Source organism: Sarcophilus harrisii, chromosome 2, assembly GCF_902635505.1.
Source record: "Sarcophilus harrisii chromosome 2, mSarHar1.11, whole genome shotgun sequence".
Lineage (NCBI taxonomy): Eukaryota > Metazoa > Chordata > Mammalia > Dasyuromorphia > Dasyuridae > Sarcophilus > Sarcophilus harrisii.
In genome coordinates, this window is record NC_045427.1 from 608,532,747 (window position 1) to 608,546,687 (window position 13,941).

Sequence of the window (13,941 nt, forward strand, 5' to 3'; positions counted from 1 at the left end):
ACCCTCGCTGGGCCAGGGGCGCACAGGGGCGGGGGGCCCCCACCCTAAGGTGCGCGCGAGCTAACCCGGGGCCGGGGGCCTGACCCGGTACGCTCTATCTCCCTTCGGGCGGCCGGGCGGCCGGACAGGAGAGAGAGAACCCCAGCCCGGCCGCACTAGCCGCTCCCAGGCGGCCGCCAACCACCCTGCCCGCTTGCTGCCTCCCGCCTGCTGCTGCTTGTCCCCCCTCCCCCCCCCCGAGCGCCCCTCCCCCGCCCCCTCCCCCCCCCCCCTGCCGCCACCCCCCAGCAGCAGCAGCAATAGCAATATGGCTGTTGATGGGTGTTTGGGGTGGCGCTGGCGGCGGGAGGAGCTCCCCGGAGCCCCTGCGCCTCCTGCCCATTGCTAGTTATGGCAAATGGTGGCGGCGGCGGCGGCGGCGGCGGCGGCGGCGGAGGCGGCAGCAGTCTTAGAATGAGTAGCAATATCCACGCGAACCATCTCAGCCTAGACGCGTCCTCCTCCTCTTCTTCTTCCTCTTCCTCCTCCTCCTCGTCCTCTTCCTCGGTCCACGAGCCCAAGATGGATGCGCTTATCATCCCGGTGACCATGGAGGTGCCGTGCGACAGCCGCGGCCAGCGCATGTGGTGGGCTTTCCTGGCCTCCTCCATGGTGACTTTTTTTTCGGGGCCTCTTCATCATCTTGCTCTGGCGGACGCTCAAGTACCTGTGGACCGTCTGTTGCCACTGCGGGGGCAAGAGCAAGGTAACGCGCCCCCCGCTCCCCCAGCCCACCGGCTGCGGAGCGACCCCCTCGCCCGAGTCGCCCTGTCTCTGCCCAGTCTCCCCTGCTCAGGTCTTCTTCCTTCCCTCCTTCTTCATCTGCTCTTCCCTCTCGGGCACCTGCTTCTCTTTACCTCTCGCTTCCCTCCTCTTCTCTCTTCTCCCTTCTCTCGCCCTTTGCTCTTCTCTCTTTTTCACTCCTTTGCCTTATGCCCTTTTTCTTTAGCTTTTCCTCAGTTCTCTTCCATCCCCCCACGTTTGCTTTTTTCTGCTTTTTTCCTTCTTCCCTTCTCTTCTCATTCCTTTCCCTCTGCAATTTCTTCCTCTCCTCCTCTCTATCCCCCTTCTCTTTTGGGGTTCCTGGGCTTTTTACTGGGTAGAATTTAGAGCGTGGCTAGGAAGCCGCTTCTGCTATCTTTGCCTTCGGCGTGCGCTCTCCAGGACTCAGAAATCCCCTCCACCCCCCAGTGCGGCGGGTTTGGGCTGCCTGCCTGTAGGAAGAGGTCTGTTCTCCCGGTGCACTTGTTTATTGTGGGGTCACTCGCGGCAGCCACGGGTAGTACCCTCTCTCCCGGGGCTTTTCCCTGGCAGGCTTGGGGGGAGAGCGCTCCTCGATTCGCCACAGTTGGATAGAGAGAGTCGCATGCTCGCAGCACCCGCGAAAGGAAGGAAGCATGTTTTACGGGCTTCAGGAACAGAGGGGGAAAGCCACAAGATCTGGCTCTGGGAATTGCTTGGAAAAATGAGATCCGAGCGGGGTGACAGGGAGGGAAAATCCACCATTAGGACGGGAGAGGTGGAGGCTCGGAGGAAGAACATGACCCCAGACAGCTGGGTCGGAGAGGCAGCGAGAAGCTCAAGGGGGCGAAGGGGATACCACACCACTCACCCGGATTGTTTACGGGTGTCTCGGTTGTCGCAAGAAAACAGGAGAGGACAAGAAGGGGAAGAACCCCGCCGGTTACTGGGGCTTACGGTGTCTTGGGAGGGGGAAAGATGAGGGAAGGCGGTGCAATGTCAGATTCTCAATCTAATTAGTCACCTGTTTCTACTCTCTACACCCTCCCCATCCTGAGGATACCCTTTAATGGCCCTCCATCTAACTAATTCTTCTGTCGCCCTTTACTCTCGGAGAGGGTCCCTAACTCTTTGCGGTCCCATCACTGCTTGGGGTCAAAGAACTTGGGAGCCGGGAAGGTCAGGGTTGGTTGTGAGAGGCAGCCAGGGCGGGCAGAAGCAGACAGCACGAAGAGCTTTTCTCTTGACGTTTTTGAAATAATTGTTGAATAACAATTGTTATTCCTAGCATAGGAATACTTACACACACACACACACACACACACACACACACACACACACACACCTTTCGATGTATGGTTGCTAGGCTGCCTGCTTCCCTGGCCTGTCTCCATACTGCGTTCCTTGGCCTTTTCCTTCCCCTCTTCTCCTTCCCCTCCTTCCCCCCATCCAATGTCACCTCTCGATGCTGGAAGGATAGAAACTCTAGCAGGAAAATAACTAGGAAAAAAAAACAGAAAAGAAAAAAAAAGGTGATTAGGTTATGTGGGGTGGGGAGGATCCAGAAGGTTGTTTGAGTATTGCTCTCTTTGGGGGGAAGGAAAGAACAAGTCTTAAATCAGAAATTCAAGGTGTTTTGGGTGTGTGTGTGTGTGTGTGTGTGTGTGTGTGTGTGAGTCCTCAAAAGTATCACAAACACATAGGTCTATGCCCTCAATCTCCACAGTTCCTGCAACAAAGTTAATCTAAGTAGATTCTAAACTTCTTCATAGGGAACAACTTGTAGCGGCTGGAGCAGTTTCTGAATAGGGCATCTTAGGGTTTTCAACAGTGAGCTCAGAGAAAAGATGTTGAAACACTTTCTCTCTCTCTCTCTCTCTCTCTCTCTCTCTCTCTCTCTCTCTCTCTCTCTCTCTCTCTCATTCTCTCTCTCTCACACCTCCCTTCCTCTCTTCCCCATCTCTCCTTTTCTACCTCTCTATCTCTCTCTCACACATTAATTATACATTGTGTGGGGTGGTGATGTTCAGCTGTGTTTAGCGGCAGTACGTTTTTGTTTTGGAAAATACTGGTGTATTGGAAATAAGAGGGAAAAATAAAGGTCATCATTTCTGTCTGACTCTCTCCTCTCAACTTCCCTTTGGCTGAAAATGCTTCCTGATGAGATTGTTCTAGAGTTAGTCTTTCATTTTTTACAGGTTTCTTATTTTGGGGAAAAGGTTAAAATTGAAGAGAAATTGTGGCCCTTCAGTAGTATAAGAGGCACTTTAGCAGTGGAAAGTCCTTGAATATGGGCCTGATATCAACTTTCTTACATTTCCAACCCTAGAATTTGAAAAAGTAAAGCCACCCCCTGTCAATAGATAGATTTTTCCATAGATTTCACTTATTCTTACATCCTTTTCCACCTTCTTAAAGAATCATCAGCTCTGTTAGCTTTTTATCCTTCAGGAAGATTTGGGGATTGCCCTTTAAGGGTGAGGAAAAAAGACTATCTCAGAAAATAATGATAGCGATGATGATGATAGATGACATTTAAGGATTTCCTAAAATACTTTATTTTCATTATCTAGTTTGACTCCCAAACAATCCCATGGTTCAGTTCCTATAATTATACGCAGTTTTATCAATTAAGAAACTGAGGCTGAGATACTAAGTGGCTTAACCAGAGTCACACAGCTAGTAAATAAAACTCAGATATTCCTGACTAGAGATCCAGCACTGTCTCCTTGGATATATGCTTCTGTTGTAGAATGAATGATTTGGTAAATGACATCTCTTTATAGAGTCCAAGACATTTTGATCATTAGCAAACATCTTTTAAATTATGAAATAGGTTTTGTTTTTCTTGTTATTACTGTTGTTGGTTTTAAAGACATGTTTTCTATATTATTTACATCCTATAAGATAGAAGACACTAATGCAATTCTTGTAAATTAAGTAATGGGCAGAAATTTCAAGGGAAGAAGTGCTTCCCAAAATAGGATCAGGAAAGCAGATTCTATCAGGTGTTTTTTGTTCGGTATTGAGAATTACCATGTAAAAGAACCTTTAATAGCTGGCTATATTTAATAGCTGACTTAATATAACATCTCTTTCTGGTTCTGGGAGTTTCTACATGGAATAGAATTGGTAGGAAGGACAATTACAGAGCTGGCTGGGAAAAAAAAAAAGGTACCAAATTCAGATAGTGGTCATGGGTTACTTTTGTTTCTGTTAGACATTCTTAAAAAATCTTGCCTAGGACCTTCTAGTAGCCCCTGTGATTTGTCAAATTGAACTTTTGAATCCAGCCCATTTCAGCCCCTGAAGCAATATATAGCATCAAAGTAAGTTTTAAAAGTGGTTCCTTGTCTTTTATAGGATGTTAGTACTTTCTTTTACAATGCATACAACGTTCTTTGTTCTTCTATCTTCTCATTGTCCAAATATTGGGTAGTTACAACTCATTCTTCTTAAGGAATACACTTGGTTAAAAGTGAGCTCAAAATAGTAGCTTTAGACTTGAAAATAAATCTCAGCATTCTCTTTCTGCTCAAGACTTTCTGAGTGCTCTTATATCCTTCCTTATTCAGTACTAAGATTTTCAGAAGATATCTGGATCTGAGGATGCTACGGTTTGCCTTCGATGCATTCTACAGCCAACCCAAACTGGACTACTCTGCTCCCTTGCTCTTTTCTGCAGTTGTCTTTCTTTCTATTCTCTTCTTTTTTGGCTACTTCCTAAATGTAGGTTGTATTCTTTCCTTTCTTTCTTTTCCTGCTGAATCCCTTAAAGCCTAACACAGGTGCCACTGCATTTTCCTGGTGCTAATGATCTTTCCCCCCGGAACCCATATTATTTTTGGTTTGTAGTTTTCTGATGAGTTGACCCTCTAATGTTATTTATGACAGCTATCAGTTTTTGCATTTCATTCTGCTGCTACTATATGAGGAGTCTGGAGAAGGTAACAAGGTCTGGGTCTTATCTAAACTGTGCATCTCTCCCGCACTCTGATACAATAGATGCTTAATAAATGGTTATTGACTGAATGGAAAAATGGACTCTTCCTTTTGCAGATTTGAAGGGCTTCTAAAAGTGGCTCTTCAAGGCATAAGGTGCAAATTCTGGTCATTTGTAACCAAATTATTTTTTCTTTCTGTCTTACTTAGGCAATTCAAATATTTTTTGTCTATGTACAACTTTGTTTCTCAACAAATATCACCTTAACTTTCTGTGGATTTTTTAAAAAAGGCTTCATCTGTTTTTTAAAGAAATAATGTCCTTCCCCAAGAGACACATTTTCTTTCTAAGGATTTGGAGTGAATCTTTCAGATGATCTCCCCTGAAGCTATGCTGTGTACCCTATTATTTGGCTATGTATTAGGTTTTTTTTGGAGAGAGGAGTGAGTTATACTTTGGAGTCAAGAAAGTAAATGGAGTTGACAAAACTCTGGGGAAAATTAGTAGCTATATATATATATATATATATATATATATATGCATATATATTTCATTTCTCTGCACCTTACTTTTGGGAATTGAACCATATGTGGAAATATCAGTTTTGAACTACTTTAATCTTCTATGTGGCTGTTCCCAGGCAGTAAAGATTTTTACTTGAGCTATGGTCAGGTGAGCATAAGCACTTTCCACTTGTTGATACTGTGAACAGATTGTGGGGTTTGTTTAATATCCTTCTCTGGCTGGGCACAGACACAGAAGAGCTTCTAGTTTTAGCCCCTGACCTTGCCAAATATTTAGTGTCGATCAAGAATTGTCTGTAATGCATTATCGAGGTAGCATCTCCATGGTCATGTTGGAAAACAACACTGTTCCTTCATCAGGCCCATGACTAATAGAAATATAGGATCACATTACAGCAAACAGCACCAAAGTCTGGAACTGACACATTCAATCAGCATGCAAATCTGGAACCACAGAACAGCAGATTCCAGATCCTTCAGGAAGCTTGTTTTGGGGCCAAATTCTTAATGTTATCCACCTACCTTCAGACTCTTCTATTTAACCAAATTCCGCATCAGGAGGAACTTAGGAGAACTCCTAGGAGCTGGGGGGCTCCAATTGACATTCCTTCTAGAGGTGGGCCCAGCTTCCTCTTTGTTTCTTTTCATCTGTGCAGAAATATACATTTAATATAATGTCTTGTCCATACTGGATGTTTAATAAATACATGTGGAATTAAATTTTATTTCAGTCTCAAAGTTCATTTTTTGGGGACATAGGAACAGCTGGATTCAATGAGTAGGATTCACAACAATTTCTTCCTTTCAGTTGGAGTTCTTGGTGTCAGGGAACAGCCTCAAACCCAAGACTGCCTTGGACAGTGAAAGGATTCCTGTTGTTCCAATCAAAGGAGTTCAAATCTCTCTGATACTTAATACTTGGTGATTTCATACTTAATAGTTGTATGACCTTGGACAAGTTATTTCTGGACCTCAGTTTCCATCTATAAATTGTTCTTTTTTCCTGTAGGAACCCTGAAGTTGCCACCCTTTCTTCCATTTTTGCCTCCAGCACTCATTTTTCCAATTGAGAAGTGGTCTGGTATAATGTAGCGGGTCCCAGATTTTTCTGTTCTGTGAAGCCTTTTCAATAAGAAAGTATATTTACTACACTACTCATGTTATTCTGCAACTATGTATTGCTTAAGGCATCATTAAATAATTTTATTTTTTAATTAAAATTTAAAAAAATTAAACTTGAAAATTATTTCTTTTACTTTTTAAATTAAAAACTATTTCAGTTGCGCCATCACAGCAAACCCTCACGAAGTAGAAACCATAGATATAATAGAAAGAATAATGGACTTGGAATTAAAAGAACTGATTTTGTCAGCTAACCTCTCTGAAATTCAGGCTCTTTCTATTATATTTCATCTCCCCTACAACTTAGTCAAATGTTAGACACCAAATCAGTATTTGGTAAGTATTTTTGAATAGTAATAGTTATATTTATTTATTACTTTGCAGTTAGAAAATACTTTGTGCACAGTCTCTTATTCAACTCTTACAGCAATCCTGTGACATGGGTAGTGTAGATATCATTATTCCTATTTTATTTTTATTAGAATTATGACTTCCTAGCTTTTAGGATATTTCCATTTTACAGATAAGGAAACTGAGGCTTAGTAAAATTAAATTACTTCTAAGGACTCACAGTTATTGGCAGAACCCAAATTAGACTCTAAGGAGTGCTTCTAATTCACTTTTTTGGGGGAGTCTACATCATGCTACTGAAGGTCAGGTAAGGCCCCAATATAGGAAAGCCCCAATTTGAGGTGATTGTTAAAGGATTTGGATAAAGAGTGGTAGGGAAAGGAAATAATAAGAATAGGAGGAGTAAACACAAAAACATTTTTTCAGATCACTTTTCCCCTTTGCATCACCCTTTTCCCTTCTAAAAATCTGATGAAATCACTCTTATGTAAGTTGAAGGGGGACATCTCTGTTTTCCCCAAGCCCAGAGATATACCAAGAATTCCTCAAAGTAACCAATTGATCCCATGTGTAGAATACTTTTTTTTTGTTTTTGGAACTAAACCTCTTGGGAGATAAGGTTGAAACCCTCTTAGTGGAGACTGGCTACAGGGGGTTAAACTTAGTGCCAATGGGCAGTGATCCGAAACCATGGCCTCTCCCTTGACTGCAAGCTTCCTGAAGGCAGACAGTGACTTCTGTGTATTCATCATGCCTAAAATAGGATCCTACATTATATTACATTGACCAAATGCTTCCCTCTCTAGCCTTTAGCAATCCCTTTTTAAAAAATGCCTTAGACCAATTCCAATGGTCTTCTTTTGGAGAGAACCATCTGTACCCAAGGAGAGAATATCATGACTGAGAGTGGATCACAGCACAGTATTTTCACTTTTTTGTTGTTTGCTTGCATTTTGTTTTCTTTCTCATTTTCTGATTTTTCTTGTGCATCATGATAATTCTGGAAAGATGTATAGAAGAACTGTACATGTTTAACACATATTGGATTACTTGCCATCTAGGGAAGGGAGTTGGGGGAAAGGGAGGAGAAAAATTTTGGAACACAAGGTTTTGCCAGAGTGAATGTTGAGAACTATCTATACATGTGTTTTGAAAATAAAAAAAAAAGTTTTATAAAAATGCCTTAGAGAAGGACAGTCCATCATCTTTTTACCTCCAGGCAGATTGTAAAGGCAAACAGGAATCAGGAAGCCTGGGAATTCTGGAACCTTTGATGGGGTAGCCAGGCAGTCAACATTTACTAAGCACCTACAATGTGCCAGGCACTGTGCCAGGTGTGGGGAATATATTGACAGTCTCTGCCCTCATGCTTAATTTGTACTGGGTCACAGAGAGCAAAAATATAATTAAAGAGCATTTAGACCATTAATTTCAAGAGGAAGAGATCAGCTCTGATTTAGAGGCTAAGGAGAGAGCTCCTGGAGGAGGTGGGACCAAAGTTGTGTTTTGGAGAGAGAGACAGAGATTATTAGAGGATGAGGTGAGGGAGATAAGGCACACAGGCCGTAGTGTACATCTTCATGGTTCTCAGGAAAACCCCATGCATTTTGCATTTTTATTTTTTATCAAACTGATGGGTATAAAAACATAGAACCACTAGGGGGATGAGGACCCTGAGCCTTTGCCATACAAAGTAGGCCCCAGATGGCATTCTCTGGGTTTCTTCTAGTCACTGGCTAGAGGATGCTCACAAGTCTCACTTCTCCAGAGTGGCTGGGCCATTCTGAAAATCAACAGCAAACTGCTCCTTCCCGGATAACCTCACAGCTCCTGAACTCCTGGGAGGATGACATTGGGGTTGATATAGTGAGCTGACCTTCGGGATTCTGCAGAGAATTCTTCTCCATGGGTAGGTGTGGCCAGAGGTAAAGTGAAGTTGCTTCTTCCTGCAGTGAGTCTGTGAAATGACTGCTACTCTGCATTGAGTAGAAAGCAAATTCCAAGCTTATTTAAGTTTCTTTCTCTCTCTCTCTCTCTCTCTCTCTCCCTCTCTCTCTCTCTCTCCCCCTTTTTTCCCTCTGCCCCTCCCTCCTCTCTCTGTCTTTCTCTGTGTTTCTTTCTTTCTCTTTTTTTCTCCTCTCTCTCTTTTCTATCTTTTTTTGGTGGGGCTTGTGTATCTCAGTTGCCTGAATTTGGATGGGAGGATAGCAATGGACATATCAATATTTTTGCAGATTGGCAATCCAGGGATATGGCTTTCCTGCCCTATGGTTCGCTTGTCCATGGCCTTCTGCCAATCCTCCTTAAAGGGACTATCCCACTATGTTAGGATCATAGATCTAGAGATGAAAAAAAAAAACTATCTGGTATAGCTCCCTCATTTGACAGATATGGAAAACTCAGGTCAGGCTAATGAAATGAGTTGCCTTTGTTCACACAGGTTGTAATGATCATCAAGATGGAATATGAATCCAAGTCTTTTGATTCCAGAATCACTACTCATTCAACTTTTTTCCCCCTTTTTTGTGTGAGGTAAATTGAGGTTAAGTGACTTGCTCAGTCACACAGCTAATAAGTATTAAGTGTCTGAGATTAGGTTTGAACTCAGATTCTCCTGACTCCAGGACTCTATTTTTTGTACCATCTAACTGAATCATTTCACTTTTAAATATTTTGATATTGTAGGAGCCCATATATGTATGTATATTTGTGTTTGTGTGTGTGTATGTGTGTCCGTATTTATTATAATGAGTATATTGAGAAGGAAATTTAGCCTGGCACACTTAGTGGTAGAAAAGCCTTGGTCCGCTGGGAGCAAGGCCCAGGAAGTGGAAAGAAAGGGTCCTCAAAGTCAGTGACTTGGAAAACTCTCGAGAAGTTATCTCATCCATTTCCCCTCTGCCTTAGCTAGGTTCTTCAGAGACAGAAGTGACTCTTTTAAGTTTAAACATGAGCATGCAGACTGCTTCAGCTGAAAAATGGAGAAGGGAGGACAAAGAAGGAAGTTTTGTTAAGGAAGTCACTGGACAGGTTTTTGAACCTTGTCTTACCTAATCGGTGCTCCCTGGATAATTAGGACTTTGGTATAGGTTGGCAACTAAGCCCGGTGCCTTGGAATCAGGCAGATAGAGAGAGAGAGAAAGCATCAAATTATGACTTCTTCCTGGAGTTGGGCAGTCAGTGCCAGGGAGAAGCTCCTGATATGTAAGGGGTATCTGTCTGTGCGTTATCCATTGAGGTATGGTTTCCCTCCCTAGCGCCATTCGGTCGGGCTACACAGGGTAAGGCTTTCATATGACCGGCATGGCAACCCAGCCAAACCACTTTTTTTGCAAAATTAAAGGCTCGTGGTAATGCTACAGGAAGCCAGCTTCTGACAACTCCCTCTGGAATGTTTGAAGCTAGCAAGCTTGAAGCTTCCAGTCAGATTTTTCCAGAGGGGTCTGGATGGGACTTTCCCAAAATGCGGAGGGGGCTTTGGAGGCTGCAGCTTCTGACCAAAAGGCACCTTCAGGGATCCCCTCCGTAGCATCAAGTTAGCCTAGGATCATGATTGCACCAGTTCCTTTTCACTTCAAGACATTCCTCCCAGAGATTAGCCTGAATGCTGGATGTGGGATTTAGGTGCATTTCCTCTTGTTTATTGCTCAAAAGGGAACGACATAAATGGTTTAAACTTGGAACGAAACTCAGCAGAACATTTCCAAATGCAATTTAATTTATCATGATGCACCAGAAATAGTTAATTTTCAATATCAGAGGAGTTTGTGTGTGTGCATGTAAATGCATGTGTGCTTATGTCTATGGGTACATGTGCATATGTGTGTATTGTGTGTGAAAGAGACAGATAAGAAAGAGAGACAGAGACACACAGAGAGAGAGACAGAGAGACACACAGAGAGACAGAGAATACATATATCTTTTGTGTTAATTATAAGGGGCTTTTTATATGGCTAACACTATCTGGTAGGCTATGGGCCACCCTTCCCCACAGATATACAAGGTATAGCATGGTTTGCTCAGAATGCAGGTTTCATACCAGGGGAATCCACTTGCGGTAAGAATTAGAGACATGTGGCAGATATTAGGCTCTGCCCCATCCCCCAAGGATTAGTAGCAGAAGGATCCCCAGTGATATTTCTAACAAGCTTGATAGCTTTGTTTCAAGATTATTCTGTTGAAAAGATAAGGGAGAGACCACAAGTTGTTCCTGATTAAACAGAGTGAAGCAAAAGTGACCATGGAAAGAGATATAACAATCAGAATCTGTTACGGAATGGTTGAAATGGGATCTCTGTGGATGCTGGGATAACTCTGTGCATCCTCTCCATTCTTTCCACAGCGTAGCTCTCTTCTCTGACCATCTCTACCCTGAGAGAAACTTCCACCACCTGAAGCATCCGTTTCTTCCCCATGGTCTTTTCCTTCTGCTTTCTAGCATCCCTTTACATGTTCTCTTCCCTCACTGGAAGGTAAATTCCTTGAGCGCAAGAACTCTCTTGTTTTTTTGTACTTGTATCCTAAGTGCTTAGCATAAGTCTTAGAACATAAATTATCTACTTATCTATCTATCTGTCTATCTATCTATCAACAGCCATTCATCCATTTCTATCTGTTTGACTATCTATCCATCTATATACATATTTGTATCTATCTGTCTACCTATCCATCTACATCCATCTATTTATCTATCAATCTATCCATCTACATCATCCATCCATCCATCCATCTATCTATCTATCTATCTAACCATTTATCTATCTATCTATCTAGATCTATCTTAAAGGAAGATTAAAGCATTCTTATGTGGAACCTGGAAGTTTAAGTTGGTTAGTGAGTACATGGTACCCTTCTTATCCTGGTCCCCTTAATAAGGTTTGGGTAATCAAGATTTGAAGATACAGATTCATAGAGAATGAATCTCAGCCACAAGCAAGTTACTGGTTCAGATGAGCAGTATAGAATAGTTGAAGGAAAGGAAAATGGCAACTTCCAACTGAGCTTCCCTTAGGATTGTATTTATTTTGTTTTCCACATTATTTCCTGATTGTCTTTGGGACCTTATATCTAATAGTCCATTTGGAAATGTAATCTAATTACCCGATTGACCAATATGTTCTTTATGGGGCCAAAAGTGAAATTATCTGAAGTATCTAATTTATTAGACATTCTTTGTACTGTTTGTTTATTTTTCTTCTTGATAGGGTTTCTCATTTTCAGATGGGACTTTTCTTGGATAAGGCGCTAGGACCTTCTAGAGGTTCCTAAATGACCCAGTTTATTCTCTTTCAGGTTGCTTTGTTTTTTTCATTTTTTTCTTTTTGCCTCTTGCCCTTTGCTTTCCTCAACCTCTAATTTCATAGAAATGAAGAACTCTTGGTGTGGAAGTTCTTTTCACTAATGAAGATTGATAATTCCTTTGGAATTTTTGATAACAGAGGCTTCCTTTTAAAGTATTTTCTCCTTTCTCTTCTATTCTTCCTGAAGCAAATACATCTATGATTTTATCAATGTGAATATTCTCTCCAATGATACTGTCTATAACCCATTCATGCCTGTCTATCCTGTAAATAATGGGAATTATAACATTCAGGAAAAATTCCTGATAATGGAAATAGAGTTTTCCTTAGAAACTTTCATCAAAAAAGTTTGTTTTGTAGTTTTGTAGAAACTCAGCAGTGATCAGTTTTAGTTTATAATCATAAAGATATTTTTATTTGGTTATGGGTAGGAGGAAAGAATACTAATTGAAACTGAGGGAAATCATCAAGATAAAGTCTAAATCTTTGATCTTAGCCCAAAGATCAAGAAGTGATCCTCTCAGGTCAGGAATGAAGGAATGAATTAATGAATAAAACCCCATTTATTTAGTGTTTACTATGTTCCAGGCACTGGGGATGTAAGTATAAAAGAGATTCAATTCCTGCCATTGAGAAACTTCCATCTGGGGAGACAATATATAAAGGGCAGGGAAAAATGAAGAAGAATCAAAGGCGGTAGAATAATGATTCTTTGCCAGAAGCAATGTTCTGATGTGATTGTTCTTCCTAGAGTAGGTGGTAAGGCAAAAGGTAGGAAATAAAGTAGAATATGTACATGGTAACATGGCTGGAAGATGTAAAGTTTGGACATCTGGGGACAGCAAGATGTAGTGAACTGTTAGCTACTTAGCAGGTCGTTGAAATTCTGGAGAGTGTTACAAAAATGTGCATACGTGTTATGTCCCACTCTGATTTCCCTTTTCCAGTAGAATGTAAGCTCTTTGAGAGCTCGGACCGTTTCATTTTTATTTTTCTATCCCTACCACCTAGCAGAGTGCCTAGTGCTTAATGACTGTTTATTGAATTGAATTTTAAAGGAAATTGGATCTTTAGTTAAGACATAAAGTCTCAAATTAGATAACAGTTTTCCTATATGGTTGTTAGCTTCCAGATTGGGTCTTGCATCCTCTTTAGAAAAAGAAACTTGTCAGCAGCAGCCTCCCATAAATTCAGTTTTAGGACCATATCCAATTGTTTGAAATAGTTCCGTGAATGGTATACATTTGCATATGTTTTTGCATATAATTTACATAAATGGCAAAGTCTATGCTCAGATAGTTTGGGGGTTCAGAATTTAGATGAGCTCTTCTGATACTTGTAGCTTGGACATGTTCTTCCCCTCTTCAAAGAACAGCCTCCCCTCCCACAATTCCCTTACCTGGGTATCCTTTAACCCCAGAGGTGAAGGTAACATGTGTCTTTCATATAGACTTTGGAGATTTCTAGCCAAGCAAACACGCACGGGGCTAAACGCAAAATTAAGCAGATTCAGAGTTACCTAGAATCCTACATATTAACATTCGAAGAGACCTCACGAGTCATTTGGTCTAATCTCCCACCCACCCAGAATGAAAATTTCTCCTACACCATTCCTGACAGATGGTTAACCTCCCTCTCTTTGAATGATTGAAGTTACAGGGGGCTTACTACCTCCTGAGCCAGCCTGTTCCCTTGTTGGATAATGCTAGCTGCTGGTTTTTATACTATTGTGCCAAAATCTGTCTCCTAGTAACTTCCACCCATGGTTCCTAGTTCCATCCTATGGAGCAATACAGACTAAGTCCTAATGAATGAAAAGTTTCTGGTTAGGTAATCAACTAAGAAGAGCTCGAAAATGGGTGACATTTGGTTAACATGCTTTGTGGAAACTTTAAGTGACATTAATTTATGTTGTTTTTAT

At 41.8% G+C, this 13,941-nt stretch overlaps 1 protein-coding gene across 1 annotated transcript in view; it reads left to right on the forward strand.

Annotated features, from left to right (window-relative positions):
- Positions 1-288: 288 nt before the first annotated feature.
- The window catches only part of KCNMA1 (potassium calcium-activated channel subfamily M alpha 1), an 887,197-nt gene continuing 873,544 nt past the window's right edge, over positions 289-13,941 (forward strand). The window contains 2 exon segments of the mRNA XM_031949466.1: positions 289-666; positions 668-745. Of these exon segments, the coding sequence (XP_031805326.1) occupies positions 391-666; positions 668-745 (354 nt within the window). The 5' untranslated portion in view covers positions 289-390.